This window comes from Mastigoproctus giganteus, chromosome 7 (genome assembly GCF_048544385.1).
Source record: "Mastigoproctus giganteus isolate SK-2022 chromosome 7, ASM4854438v1, whole genome shotgun sequence".
Lineage (NCBI taxonomy): Eukaryota > Metazoa > Arthropoda > Arachnida > Uropygi > Thelyphonidae > Mastigoproctus > Mastigoproctus giganteus.
Window position 1 is genome coordinate 125,849,490 of NC_143581.1, and position 14,842 is coordinate 125,864,331.

A 14,842-nucleotide genomic window follows, 5' to 3' on the forward strand; every position below is an offset into this window, starting at 1 on the left:
GATGGTAGATGGCTCTCTGTCTTCTAACTTCTCCACTAATGCCGGTGTCCCCCAAGGTTCAGTTCTTTCCCCCACTCTTTTCCTCTTGTATATTAATGACCTTCTTCCATTGACTGTAAATCCTACCCATAGTTTTGCCGATGATAGCACATTGCATTCCACTTTCCATTTTGAGAAACCTTGTCCTGCTCAATCAGCTTCAACTTCTCGAAAATCTGCTACCAATTCCTTAAATGCCAATCTTCAGGTAATTCTCCAGAGGGGAAAAGACAACTTAGTTGGTTTCAACCCTTCTAAAACTCAGTCTTGTCTTATATCTTGCAAAAAGGATTCTTCTGCTCCTATGCTTATCTTTAGTGACACTCCGATTTCTAGGCAAAATGATATCTCTCTTTTGGGGATTACCCTGACTTCTAATCTCTTGGCACAAGCACATTACAAATATTGCTTCCTCGCATCTAAAAAACTTGGTTTTCTCTTTCGTTCTCGGCGTTACTTTTCTTCCAAAGAGCTGCTCACTCTGTATAAATCGCAAATTCGCCCTGCCATGGAATATTGTTCCCACATCTGGGTTGGTGCCCCCAAAAACCTCTCTCAGGCTTCTTGATTCCATTCAGAAGAGGCAGTTAGGTTAATTAATGATTCATCTCTAACAGAGTCTCTCCACTCGCTTTCTCATAGACGTACTGTTTCTGCTGCATGCCTCTTCTACAGATACTTCCATGGGCACTGTTCTTCTGAATTGGCTTCTATAATTCCCGCTCTCTCTCTTTCAAAACAGTGCGAACACGTGCCGCCACCAGCCAACATCCATTTACTGTCCAACTTCAAACCCACAGAACCAACTTTTCATCTTCCTCATTTATTCATTCAACTGCCATTTTCTGGAACAACCTTCCTTCATACTTATTTCCTGAAAATTACAATCTACAGAAGTTCAAGTCCAATGTCAACAAATATCTTCTTTCATCCTCTCAACCTTTAACCCAAGCATGGTACTAAGTACTATAGGTTCTAATACCTCTCATGTTTGGGGTTCACATTAAAAAAAATAAGCCTATGGTATTAACACCCATTTTCACTAGAGCTTGCTTATACCAGAACCCTTTCTTTAAGGTTGAGCCTTACACACCCAGTAAGTTCAGTATTTTTAATGAATTTTCTACACTTTTTTTCTTTATACTGTCTTTTTCTATTTTTTTTCCATTCATAAAACTATTAGTGCAATACGAGGGTGATACAAATGCTCCGTCTATCCTCGATCCTATCGCTATTTGTGCCTTCTTTTGAACATCTTTTCTCCCCTTCCCCTCCCCTAAAATTTACCATTTGCTTGTCTATACTTTTTCATTACCTTTCACCCCTTCCGCACTTCACATACATTTGTATTATACTCCACATTACACTTTTGTAAATTTGTATTTATTTTAATTTACATTTTTTATACTGCATAGGGACTACCTTGTCTACTAGTATTATGATAAAAGGCCACATATTTGCCCCCCTTTTTCTAATACTACAGACAAGTTTGGAAATGCAGTGCCTGATACATGGCCAGGAGTAGTCCCCTGATGAATTTCCTGGCTATGTATCATATTTTCATCTATTATATTCAGATTTTGCATATATGCCATCCCCTGATTCGACCTCTTGCTAAAATTGCCCTTCCATATCTGAATATAATGTTATTTATTTATTTATTTACTTATATATTCCTTCCCCCCCCCCTCAGTCCCAGTTCATTTTTGCACTATGTTTTTTCAAATTCTTTCACCTGTTTAACCACTACTTCACTTTCTACTATCCTTTAAATTTCTCTTAGTTCTGGCACTCTGTGTACTTTTCATTTTTATTTTCAGAGACACTTTATTTATTCTACAAACCACACATTATTTATATCCTTTTGCTTCCTCTACTGCTGCACTGCATGTTTTGGAGCATTAGACATACTATAACTTTTGTTAATTTTTGCTATTTTCCTTTTTCTGCTTATTTTGCTTCTTAACTGTTATATATATACATATGAAAAGGTCGGGGGGGGGGGGAAGGATAAGTTGCAGGATGTTATGAGCAGATGCTAAATTAAGGCAAAATAATGTCAGAAATAGAACTCCACTCTCCCTCGAGTACTTGAGGAGATCACGAGCTATAAAAAACTTAAAAACAGAAGACAAAAAAAAGTGTAAAGGGAAGGGTTACAGTTCTAGTAATAATAATAATGCCAAGACATAGAGAGTATAATAGCCTCTCACAAAAGATGGGATGTCCTGGTACAACAGTAAAGAAAAGCAAAAAGAACAATAATCTTAAACCTTTTCTGAAGGCTGAAAGTGTTACTAAAAGCAAAAGTATGACTAAGTAAAAGAATCAAAAGTGATTAATAATAATAGTGTGTGTGTGTGTGTGTGTGTGTGTGTGTGTGTGTGTGTGTGTGTGTGTGTGTGTGTGTGTGTGTGTGTGTGTGTGTGTGTGTGTGTGTGTGTGTGTGTATGAGATTTTTCTGTATAAATGTGGTTTTTTTTAGTTGGGTATCTATACTGGCCTATTTTGTGACTTGCTGCAAGGACACAGAGAGCTTGGTAGTATTATGTATATGTATTCATTTTCTGTACATGTTGTGTTTTGTGGTACCAGGCAATGGTAGCAGTTTAGCTAAGAGTAGCTGAGATTAAGTGAAGAACAGGATAGAAATACACACTCCTGCTTTAGTATAAACTAATAGCCACAAATGTGGAAAAAGTTAGTTGGAGTAAAGTAAACAGAATGAATTAAAAATTTGAACTTATTTCTCAGATTATCTGGGAGTGCAATTTCCTATCCGTGCCTGTGATGGCCCTGAACATTGTAGATGTGCGGATCAGTAAAAGTTTGCATATTTGCCATCAATTATATACAAATTTCTATGACATATTCTGAATTAAAAGCAAAAGGGTGCCTAAGTAAAAGAATCAAAAGTGATTAATAATGATCTATCTATCTATTGAGTGATTATCGCATTGGACATGTGCTTTTGAGCTTCTGCCTTTTTTCCCTTTTCCACCATTTGTCTGAGAGAACTCCAGCCAAGAGGAATCGAACAATTTATATTGTTCAATTCCTCTTTGGGAAAACGATCGAGTAGTAATAATTTTGTTTGTGTAGATTTAGCAGAGTTTTAACTTGTTTGGATTTTAATTTTTCAACTTTAGCGATGGAAGGCTGGCTATTCCAGTAACCGCTTATTCCGCCACAGAAATTCCCCAAGCTATGGCCAGCAAGGGACAAACAGCTACAGCAAAGCAAATTACAGCCACTGCCAGCAGCGAACCTGACACCAGATGCCCTGCAGCAACAGGAGGATACCTCAAGGTACAAAAGGTCAGTAATTGTTAATACATACACTAATGTTGTGTCTAATGGATTATACGTGCCACCTGCAAAAGCCCCGCTCTTGAAACACACAATAGCATGTGTGCAGTCAAACAATGTTGCACCAAATGAAACAACCGCTATTACTTCCTGTGAAAATGGGATAGTAATCTTTGCTACCAAGCAAAATACCTCTTCAGAGCAGTACTTTACAGCGATCGCGGAGAAAGTACCACTGAAAAATATTGCTCATGCCTCCTGTGCAGGTGTATTTCAGCCACCCCTCCTGGGCACAAACTATCCTGCGAAACAGAATAGTGATTGGTCATCATCACCTGGAAGCAGTGCCAATTGCCTTAGCACCAACAAAAGTTACAATATCAAACGTCCCACCTGAGATTCCTAATCAATTTCTCAGAGGAATTTTATCCAAATATGGATCTGTTACTGGGAAAATATGCAATCTCTCTACAGCAACCATGAAACCGGAATTTTCACATATGAAAAGCTTCCACAGGCAAGCACTTATGCACTTCGCCAATAATGATGCAACAAACAACATCCCAAAACTCATCAGCGCCGACTTAAATGGGATCAATTACACCTTTTATACCTCCATTGCCTCTCAATGTTTCTTCTGTCATGAAGAGGGCCACATCAGGAAAAACTACCTGCATCACTGACTCTTCTGGAAATAATAATGAAATTCAGGTGGCACCCACCAGGGTTAAGTCAGATGCTCACAGTGAGCTGACTGTTAGAGACAATGGGAGATACAGAAGAAACCATCAAACAGCTTGAGATGCCTCCCACACCAAATATGCCAGAAAATGAAAAGCCAAAGACCTCAGAAGACCAGGAAGGACCCATTTCAAAAGACATACCAACCAAAACACAACCCCAAGAACAGATCCAAAGGATCAAGACGCAAGAAGACAACATGCACACAGATTGGAAAAGAGCAACCCACCAACAAAAACAACAGGATGGATGAAAATAAATACAGAACACCAAAGAAGACAAACGGGTAGATCTCAAATAAGCCCATCATACCATCAAGTGTGGAAATAAATAAGCAATTAGAAACCACCCATGACTCAAATTAAGAAGAACTTGAACTTATGGGGACTGAAGAAGAGACTAACCATAATTCAGATGCTCAGAGGATGAGAATGGCTTAAGTTTTGCAAATTACAGTGTCTGGAGACTAGGCACTTGCGAAGTGATCTGATTGAGGTGTATAAAGCCTTGAATGGTTTGGGCATGCTCAATGCAGATGGGATTCTTCCTCTTGCTCAGAATAATCGCCTGAGGGGGCATAAATTCAAATTGAGGAAAGACGGTTGTAGGATAGATGTGCGGAAGTTTGCCTTTAGCCAGCGGGTGGTTGATTGCTGGAACAAATTTCCATCTGTCGTAGAAGTTGATAGCTTAAATAGATTCAAGGCAGAACTTGACAAACATTTGGAGCGAGTGGATGGGTAAAATAAGGGGTTTTTTTTTTTTTTTTTTTTGGCTGATGCTATATAAGCTTGCTTTCTTGCATCATGTGCCTTTGCTAATGCTAATGACAAAAACGAATTTCCCTACACCAAAGACCCTTTCACTTTGGAAAATCTATGCTCCTTTTTTACAGGAAGTGCACGGTTCCCCACAGAAACAGATGACAGCCCTGAAGTTCACCACTAATATACCAGAGCTCATCTCCTAAATCAAGGATCGCCATTCGAAATTAAAGGGAAAAAAGGACAGAGCAGATGCGAACAGATCCTAGTGTCTGTATTACTTGATTAACGGCCTAGAACAGCAATACCACCAACAGCTCTCAAAATGTGCAAAACCCCTTCCTTTACACCCATAATAACGATGATGCTTTGCATGTTGTCATTTAATGCAAGAGGATGTGCCTCTGCATTGTGCAATAAGCTAACCCTCGACTAGGTCCAACAACATCATGCCAACCTACTCCTCCTGCAAGAAACAAATATTAACCCCTTCATGGATTATCCCGAGATATCTCGTTTTTAGTTGTAAAAATTATTTGGAACTACACAAAATATCTCGGGATACAATAATACCCGAAGCAAATAATAATACCTTCAAATTTTGGACCGAAATGTATTTTCTCTGGCATTTACCTGGCTAATTTTGCATTAGGCAGGTAAATTCTGAGTTTTCTCAGGATTTTCTTATGCCTGGCAGCAAAGGATTGGCTTTCATTTTACTTATATTGTACAGCAATGTCAGAACAGTAGCGTGCTTTCCTGTGCTGCCAGTAAGCAAAATATAATTTGCCGTCCTAAATGCAGAATACTGAACCCATGAAAATAATTCACAAAAACAATATCGAAAAATATTTCGGCGCCCTCTTGAACTGCAATGCTTACCTTGCCCCTCCACTTGTGGCGGCCATGTGTCAGAATGTAGTTAGTTCACGATTACTGCTTGTGCATTCTACTTGATTTTTTAAATTTATTTATATAATGAGTACTGAAGACTTTTTCTGTGCCTTTCTTTTAGCTCAAGTGCTAATTTATTTTAAAAATCTGTATAATTTGCACGCTTTTTAGCATACACGAGATAACTCGGGATAGCCCAAAATGGTTAATTATTCCCATGCATTTTCTACGAAAAAATTAATAAAAAACTATACAATGAGGTTTTTTTTTTTTTTTTTTTGATTTGGTAGTTGTTGGCGCATCGGCTTCTGTGACCATATTGCACCTCCCAAAGTTTTTCCAGTACATTGATCCAAGCCCAAGGCGGGAATCGAACCCGCGACCTCTGGGTTGCCGGGCAGGTACTTGACCCACTCGGCTAGCCCGGTCGGCTATACAATGAGTATTCGCATGATGCATACTTTTAATCCGTAAAATAAAAAAAGTGGATCCATTACGGCACATTTTCCGGAAAAAAATATTCCAGGAAGGGGTTAAAGCAGACACAAGGCCATCTTTGAAATGGGGAGAATGGCCATATGTTTTCACCATTCTCCAACACAGCAACATCATGGAGCAGGAGTGAGTAGAGGTCTACATCATAAGTCTGCCTGTAAACTAAATGTAATTGCAGAGATCACTGGCTATTCAATTTATGCCCTCATGGATACTCCTCATAAAGAAACTTGGAATATATTTTTAACATCTACATGCCACAGCAGGGCAAGCTCATCATTTCATACAGAGCCATCTCTCTACAATAGATCAGAAACACATCATTCTTGATGGTGATTTCAACTGCACCTTTGACCCAGAAATTGATAGAGCATGATGCGTTGAGCACCACACAATGCTAATCAACAACCTTCAGGTGTTAGTTGACAACAGTGAGGTGGTCGATGAATTTAGACACCAGCACTCTGAAGAAAAGTCCTACACCTGGAGATCAGCAAATGCAGCATCTGGAAGACTTCCTTACCAAGCCCGACTGGACAGATACTACATCCCAAACACATCATTCCGCTGGTCAGGAATATCACACACATTCCATCTTATAACTAAGACCACTCCTTTGACAATTGCAACCCTCCTTCTCACCCAATCACTTCAAAGGCAGAGGAGCTTATTGGGGCTTCAACAAGACAGGGAATACATCTCTAAGTTACAAAACCTAATATCCAATCTTGCCCAACCTAAAGGCAGATTAGAGACCATGAATACATGGAGGCCTAGATTTAAAAATCAACTGAAATCTTTCTCGCAAATCTACAGCCATCAGAAAAAATCAATAAAAGCGTATTAGCCTGTATCAACTGGAACAAAGACTGAAGCATCTCCCACCTGACAGTCAACACTACAGGCCATACAAACCCACTTAGAGCATTCTGCAAAAGGTGCCCTCCTAACATCAAGACACACCCATTTAAACCTATCTGATGCCCCGACCAAATATTTTTTCTCATTAGAAAGCAGACATCACAAAGCAACCACTATCACTGCCATTCAGCTGCAAGAAGGAACCATCACTGAAGATCCACAGGAAATCTTCTCTGAAGTAACCAGATTTTATAGAGAAAGTTACAGTTCCCAAGAAACCTCTATGAAAGTAACCAAGGAAATTCTTTCAGGACTTAAAAAAATCCCCCCTACAGTCCAACGCAATATGGACAAACCAATCACCCTACAAGAACTAACAGCAGCATGCAGAGCCCTTCCCAAAAAAAATCTCCAGGTCTGGATGGATTTACTTCTGGATTCTTCCATACCTTTTGGGATCAACTCAGAGTACTACTCTTACAAATGCTTGAAAAAGCACATTCCCAAAGTCTTCCAGATTTGGTCACAAACTCTGTCACTCGACTGATCTCCAAGAAAGGAGACCACACAAACCTACAAAACTGGTGCTCAATTTCCTTAACGAATATAGATTGTAAAATTATTTCCAAAGCCATCGCCAATCAATTAAAATCCATTCTCCCTGATATCATCGATCACCGACAAACATACTCAGTACCAGGAAGATCGTTACGTACTAATCTTCATCTAATCCATGACCTCCTATCCACTGCAAACAGCCAACAGGAATTCCTAGCACTAGTTAGCCTTGACCAGGAAAAGGCTTTCAACAGAGTTGAGCACAGCTATCTCTTTGAAGCCATGAAAGCTTTTGGATATAGACCCTACATCATCCGAACCAACCATCTATCCGCTATATAGGGAAGCCAAATTCCACTTAAAACTGAATAACCAGCTCACCTGCAACCTACCTTACTCCAGAGGGATAAAACAAGGCTGCCCACTCTCTGGTCAACTCTACACAATTGCTATAGAACCATTCCTTAATAAAACTGACAACAGTCTACAATCCCGACGAATGCTGCTACCAGAGCCCAACCTAAAGATAACCCACTCAGCATATGCAGATGACATCAGAATTGTAATACACCATGAGAGTGAGTTTGAAGACATGCAAAAGGCTCATGATCTCTATGCTCAAACATCAGGAGCTAAACTAAACCACTGTAAGACCATTAGCCTTGGGCTGGCAACTGGAAAACAAGAACCGACTCCCCCCCCCCCATCTGATGCACATGTTTCAGCGAAGGACAGAAATATCTGGGGGTGTATCTCAGCAATACCCCTCCTTTCTCCCAAAATAACAGGCCCATACTGCTGAGTTGCTTCAATGGAGTACTCGGGAAATGAAGAAGTGTGTGTGTGTGTGTGTGTGCCACATCTTCACTGAGAGGGAGAGTATTTGCTGCAAACCAGATGGCGGCAAGCATTCTCTGGCACACCTTCAAAGTTCTCACTCCATCTATTGACTTGGTCCACCAAATCCAAGCACTAATCCAAAGCATCCTATGGAATAAAACTAACTGGATGTCCTGCTCTAAACTCTGCCAGCTGCTCACTCATGGCAGCCAAGGTTTTCTCTCTCTTGAAGACAAAATTACAGCCTTCCGGATCACTTTTCTCCTGAAGACACTGCAAATGAAACACTCATATTCTACCGGTAGAGATAAATTACTAGCAATAGCCACAAGAGGGCTATCTCTGTCAACAATATTAAGAATAGACATGACACCAGCACTACTCAAACTATCCTCCTCCTATAAAGATGCACTGCACCACTGGAAGAAGCTAAACTTTCACCACACTCAGGAGGGAACCACTTCCGGCAATACTCTCAGGACCGCTCTCTACAATACAACGTTAACAGAACTTGCAACTGATGATCCTCTCATTTATCTTATGCTGAACTGGGCAGGTATTAGAACCATAGGCAACCTCCTAACACCACATCTTGAATGGGAAAGAGCAAAAGACTTGCCCATTAAAACCACAAATAGCAGCAACACAAACTTATAAAATCAGCCAGTGTACAAGCTCTTCCAGACATCACTACAGCTGAAGAGATTGGAAATATTACAGGATCCTCACCTACACTACACCAACCTTCGTCATCACATCACCAGAAGACACAGTCTCCTGCACCCTCCAAAAAAGTCTATCAACTAATCATGTCTCACCATGCAGACACAATTTTCCCATCATCCACTTACCAAGCTCTCCCTGTACCCCTCTCCACTCATCACAAGCCACTATCTAACTTTCAGTGTAACCTTCCGTACAGAACTAAATGTTCCAATCGGACGCAGACATCCAGTGGTGAAGACTGTGGCACAACATCCTTCCTACCCCAACCAAGATACACATCTTCAGGTTCCTCACCTCAAACTACTGCCTCTTCTGTGCCACTCCAGGTACACTTACTTGTCTTGCCCTTAACAGACGTACTTGGCTTGCCCATTGATGGACAAACTGATCGAGTACGCATTGGATGCTGCAAGGTTCGCCTGCAACCAAGCCCACACTCGGGATGGCGACTGGTATCTGCTTCACTCTGAACTGACAGCACACACCACGTGCAACTTCTTATTCATTGCCGCAAAGGCCATCATCTACAACTTTTACTTGAAGTACACAAGATGTAGTGACAACTTGCTTCCTGTCAACACATCAGCGCAACCTCTCAAGTGGAGCCTATGGAGGAAGTTGCAGAGCAGACTTCTACTCGAATACCACCATAAAAAACCAGAAACTCTTTTTCATCTAAACAGTGAATGGAACAGCGGCGGTCACCTCTTCACCATCACCAAAGAGTCCATCACGTTCAATGTGGGACACTTAATATGGGACTGATCCAATGCTAAGAAACGTTTTCTTAATTCCTGAAGTTAAGATGTTGAAATGTTTTTTTATTTTCTTTCTAAAATTTTTTTTATTTTTTTGCCTTTGTACATAGAATGTAATTAGATTTTGCTGAAAATCTATCTAAAAAAAAAAAAAAAAACCCTATCTAAAAAAAAAAAAATATATATATATATATATATATATATATAGACATCACAGAAATTTAAATGTATTACTATGAATTCAGTCATGAACTAAAACAGAAAGTAAGAAGAAATATTCTAATATTTCTGCATACTTCATGTATAGGAAACTGTGAAGGAATTCCCCCGGCATCAGGACCATGAATGATGATTTTCTTGGCACTTGGTACATTAGCAGTTATGAGGAGAGTGGCCTAAAAGACATATATTTGCAGCAATCAAATTTATGAACAACCCTAATTATTCATTTAAGACATTATAAATTATACTTGAATTATACAAGGATTATACTTGCACAACTTTAACTTGATATTAGTCATAACCAGATCGGCAATGAAAAGCAATAAAAAAAAAAAATAATAATAATAATAAAAAAAGGTCTATTTTCACTACAGCAAAACTTTTGAATACATCTTAATTTTTCATTTTTTTTGGCATTAGATATAATTTTCAATTTTTTTTTCAAGTAAAATTAACTGTACCTCTTTTGAATTTTCAATGTTTTTTTATTTATTTATTTTTTTTAATATCTCAAACAGATTCTGAGATATAATGTTAAAGCTATGCATGCAAAAAAAAACAAGGTTCGAATATGTGCATCTAGTAAAGCCAATTGGAAATGCTCTTGTTAACTAAACAGTTCCCCCCCCCCCCACCTACACATAAAAGTTCAGATCCGAGGCAGTTTACACTCCTGGCCCCCTCAATGCACTGCTTCTCTTTCCTGTCTTGTGTGTGTTCAGAATAATTCCAAAATAGGAGTTCTTCAGGCAATTAACTTTTTAAAAATAAAACGTTTTACTTAGCCAAAAGGCTAAATATACCACAATTTCTTTGATTCCTTTTTTTCATGCTTATACAAATTGATATAGACAAAATAGATCATTCACTCTTATTCCAAGAATTAAATCTCCATTCAGAGCATTTTTCCCCCTTTCTATGTAATTCTTTTCTTTTATATACATTTATTTTCTTTTTAAATAATTACATTTAACTTATTTTACATATTAATTTTTTAACAAACTGTGTAATTTTGCAAGACTACATACAAGGTATGAACCAAAAGTTCTCCCTAACAGATTCAGGAACAAAGAAAGGCTTATCCTTTGCTTAGAAGCATTCTCATCCAGAGTCCATACCACGCCCAGCATTTCTAGTGCTGGAAGCACCAGGAACCTCTTTGAAGTCAAGTTAAGTTAAGTACTTCTTGCAATTATGTCTTCATCTCATAAACATCATCGTATCTCCATCCTCTGAACTGAAAGTTCATCTTGGGAAACAAAAGGTTGCATAGAGCTAGGTCAGGAAGCGTACAGGAAACTATACCTAACTGGTTCTTGGTAAAGACCTACTGCATAAATAAGGGAGAGCAGTGATGCATTATTATGGCAGAGACCAGTCCTGATGACACCACTTTTCCAGGTATTTTCTCCCAGAAACATTCTTCAAATTCTTAATGAATCCCCCCAACCACCGATCAAAAGCAGTCCTGTTGACTGACAGCCCCCCTCCCCCCATTACAACAAAACCATAAATTCAACTTTTATCTCTCATTATGACCACAGAAAAGAATTTTCTACCTTTTCTGATGCGGCACGTCTTAGCACACAGGTTGGGTCAGGACAGATCAGGTTATGTTACGTTTTTTCTGCTCATTGTTGAAAAGATGAGGTAAAATTTAATAGCACTCAACTGAATAGTTCATATTAAAATGTGCTAGCATGTTTCACATGACAGATCTAATTGTTCACCACATCATTAATGATATGTCATTAACTTTGCCCAAATTTTCTGCAGTCTGACATGGCAATGGTTGACCTAAACACTACAACTTTAACCAATGTTTGACTACTTCTGAGCCTGATAAACACTGAAATTTCTGCATCTATTCCATGGTAAGATTATCAATGTTCTTTTCAGTGGAATGCACTGAACAAAGATTCATTCTCTCTCTCCCTCTCAAAATATATTTACATAAAATGCACCATGCTATAATGGTTAAACTCACTAGTCCAACTCAGTACTATGTGCACCGTTTGTGCTCCAAACTGTTGGGGAACTTTTGGCTAGTAAGAATTTCATAACTCTAAGAGAAGTTTTTAAATTCAAAGTTTAGAGATAAATTTTTCTCCCGTTATATTCAACTGTTAATTGGGGGGGGGAAGAGATTATCTCATCATTAACCGCTTACCTCACTTTTTCTCATCAATGAATTCAGTATAGTGCAGAAGCAAATGATCTAATCTACTGTCACCTATTTTGAATACACAGTTCTACAAATCCTAACCTACAATACGATATAAGTACTTTTTTTTTTTTTTTTTTTTTTTTTTCTCTCCATGTCACTAATTCCTGATGCATTTTGACTGGAATGCCACAATAACATTTTTTTGATGTGCATTAGTTTATTTAACCACATATTTATTCCAAATATTCTGCCATTTTAACTGGCATATCTATCCATGATAAATGGATTTTATAGCCTTGGAGGGGCACTTTCATGGTAGTCACTCTTAATTACCCAGGATTTTTAGTGACCCAATTTGCTTTCTTGTTACCTGGTATCCCAGGTGTGCTGAGATCCAGCAGAACACAATGATATGATGTTTCTATTTTGAGTCTATTTTTAATTTCGACCAACAGCAAATGATGGAAAACCTTCTTTCTTTAAGGCCTACACTATACTTATTAATGTTAGTACAAATGATGTTTTCTTGTCAAATTCTCCCCATTCATCCAATGGCTTGAGATAGTGCACGTAATTCATTACTATAATCAATCAGAAGCAAGACTGAAGGTTATCGAGAATGTGAATGTCATTCACGTAGCTGTCTAGTATTAATATTCAGTAGACTATGGTGTCAAGAGGTATGCCAGATGGGATGTGTAGGTAAGCTTCATATTTTAGCTGATTATTTAAAAGTAGTTCCTTCCAGAAGCTGAGGAGCTTCATGAAAGCTTCTACGGCTGTTCTTAATGCACTAGGATGTATAGGGTCTAGTTGTTTTAATACACTTTATCTAGAATAGTCACACACTGAAACAGTATAATCTACTTGGAACCTAATTACAGCTCAGTACAGATGTAGCAACATAGCTCTACCAGCTCCCCATACCATGGGAGAAACTGTCTGGAGGATATTAATTTTCTTTAAACATTTCATTCATTTTGTGTTCCTGAAAGTTAAGATTTTTATTAAGAATCAATCCGATGAAGTGAATTCGATTTTCCATAGTTATATGATGATCAAGGTGTAGTTCGGGGCCGGTATGCAATTGGCATTTTATACAGAAATGGATCTCAATTAATTTTCATTCAGATAGTCAGTAACCATTTTGTCTTACCAAATATCAATAAAGAAGTTGCATAGTGATGCTGCAACTCTCACTCAATATAAGTCATGTGTTTTGGGTGACATGATAAAGATATGTCAGCTGCACATAGACATACCAGAACAGAAAGGGGATTACTTTTGTCAGTTCATTAATTTGGAAAGCCAAGGGGCTGCACTGATATTTGAAAGCTGCATTCCTCTAAAAAGTTCTGCCTAAAGAGTGCAAGACTGCCATGAATGTCTAAGCCATATAGACCATAACCATATTTTCATTGTTGTGTCAATTTCAGTTGTAGACATTTAATAATTTATATACAGATATTTCATTCATGCTGTAACTCTCAGTGGTAGATGACTCTCACCAACCGGTGCAATACCACCATTTTGCTTATTAGAGGTTTGAAGTGGTGGAACCCAAGTTTAGTTTCCAGATCTAAGTTCCGGTCAACCCTTCCCCATCTCTAACAACATGCACAATATGACTGACGACTTTTGAGGTTACGATGAACATCATGGTGAGAAAACCCATCTTCCCTACATTTCGAGGGTACAGCTCTAAAACGGTGTTCGCAGGCCGGCCGCTAGTTAGTACACCAGACTGAACCTATTGGTAACTCTATAGGATGCTTCCAGATCAGCTAGTGTATAATCTTGCTATTCTACTCTGCCAGATAGTGACTGGAGGGGGGGACTTTGCAAATGTAGGAGGGGGGGACTTTGTCGAGGCCACGTTATGTCAAGGATCTGGGTATATTCTTACCATGTCATATCCAAAAATTTCATTACTTCATACAGCATGTCCCCCCCCCACACTTTTTCTTACTATTGAACACACCATGAATTGTCAAACGAATTGAGTATGCTTATCTGCGAAAAGATCTAAACCTCCCAAACACATTATAGTTCATTTCATAAATACACGTGGTCCAATTCTAATCTCAATGATGTCCATTTCCATTTGCAGTCTGCCAAACCCCATGTACTTTTTCTGACAAAATCTCAGTTATCAGTTGATTCAGTTACTGCTCATCTCAGTTGCAATAATTATTCACTGTATGATTCCTTTCACCTCAAAGGTGGTACTTGTGCATATGTCCATTCCGATATTCCCTGTCAGAGACATGGTAATTTGGAATCAACTCTTTTCAATCTTCTCTGGCTTAAAATCTCTATACCTCATTCTGTCAAATTCATCTGTTGCCTCTACCGTTCTCCCAAATCCACTAATCACTTGAAGCTCTTTAACTTCCTCTCTTTGCAACTTGACTTTCTCCAGTCCAACTTTCCTAACAGTCAGGTAATTTTGTTTGTTGATTTTAATG

The 14,842-nt window shown here is 38.7% G+C and overlaps 1 protein-coding gene across 1 annotated transcript in view; it reads right to left on the reverse strand.

Annotated features, from left to right (window-relative positions):
• unc80 (unc80, NALCN channel complex subunit) overlaps positions 1-14,842 on the reverse strand; it is a 1,843,891-nt gene that overhangs the window by 678,494 nt on the left and 1,150,555 nt on the right. The window contains exon 40 of the mRNA XM_090378420.1: positions 10,282-10,380. Within this exon, the coding sequence (XP_090234546.1) occupies positions 10,282-10,380 (99 nt within the window). The remainder of the gene's footprint in view (positions 1-10,281; positions 10,381-14,842) is intronic.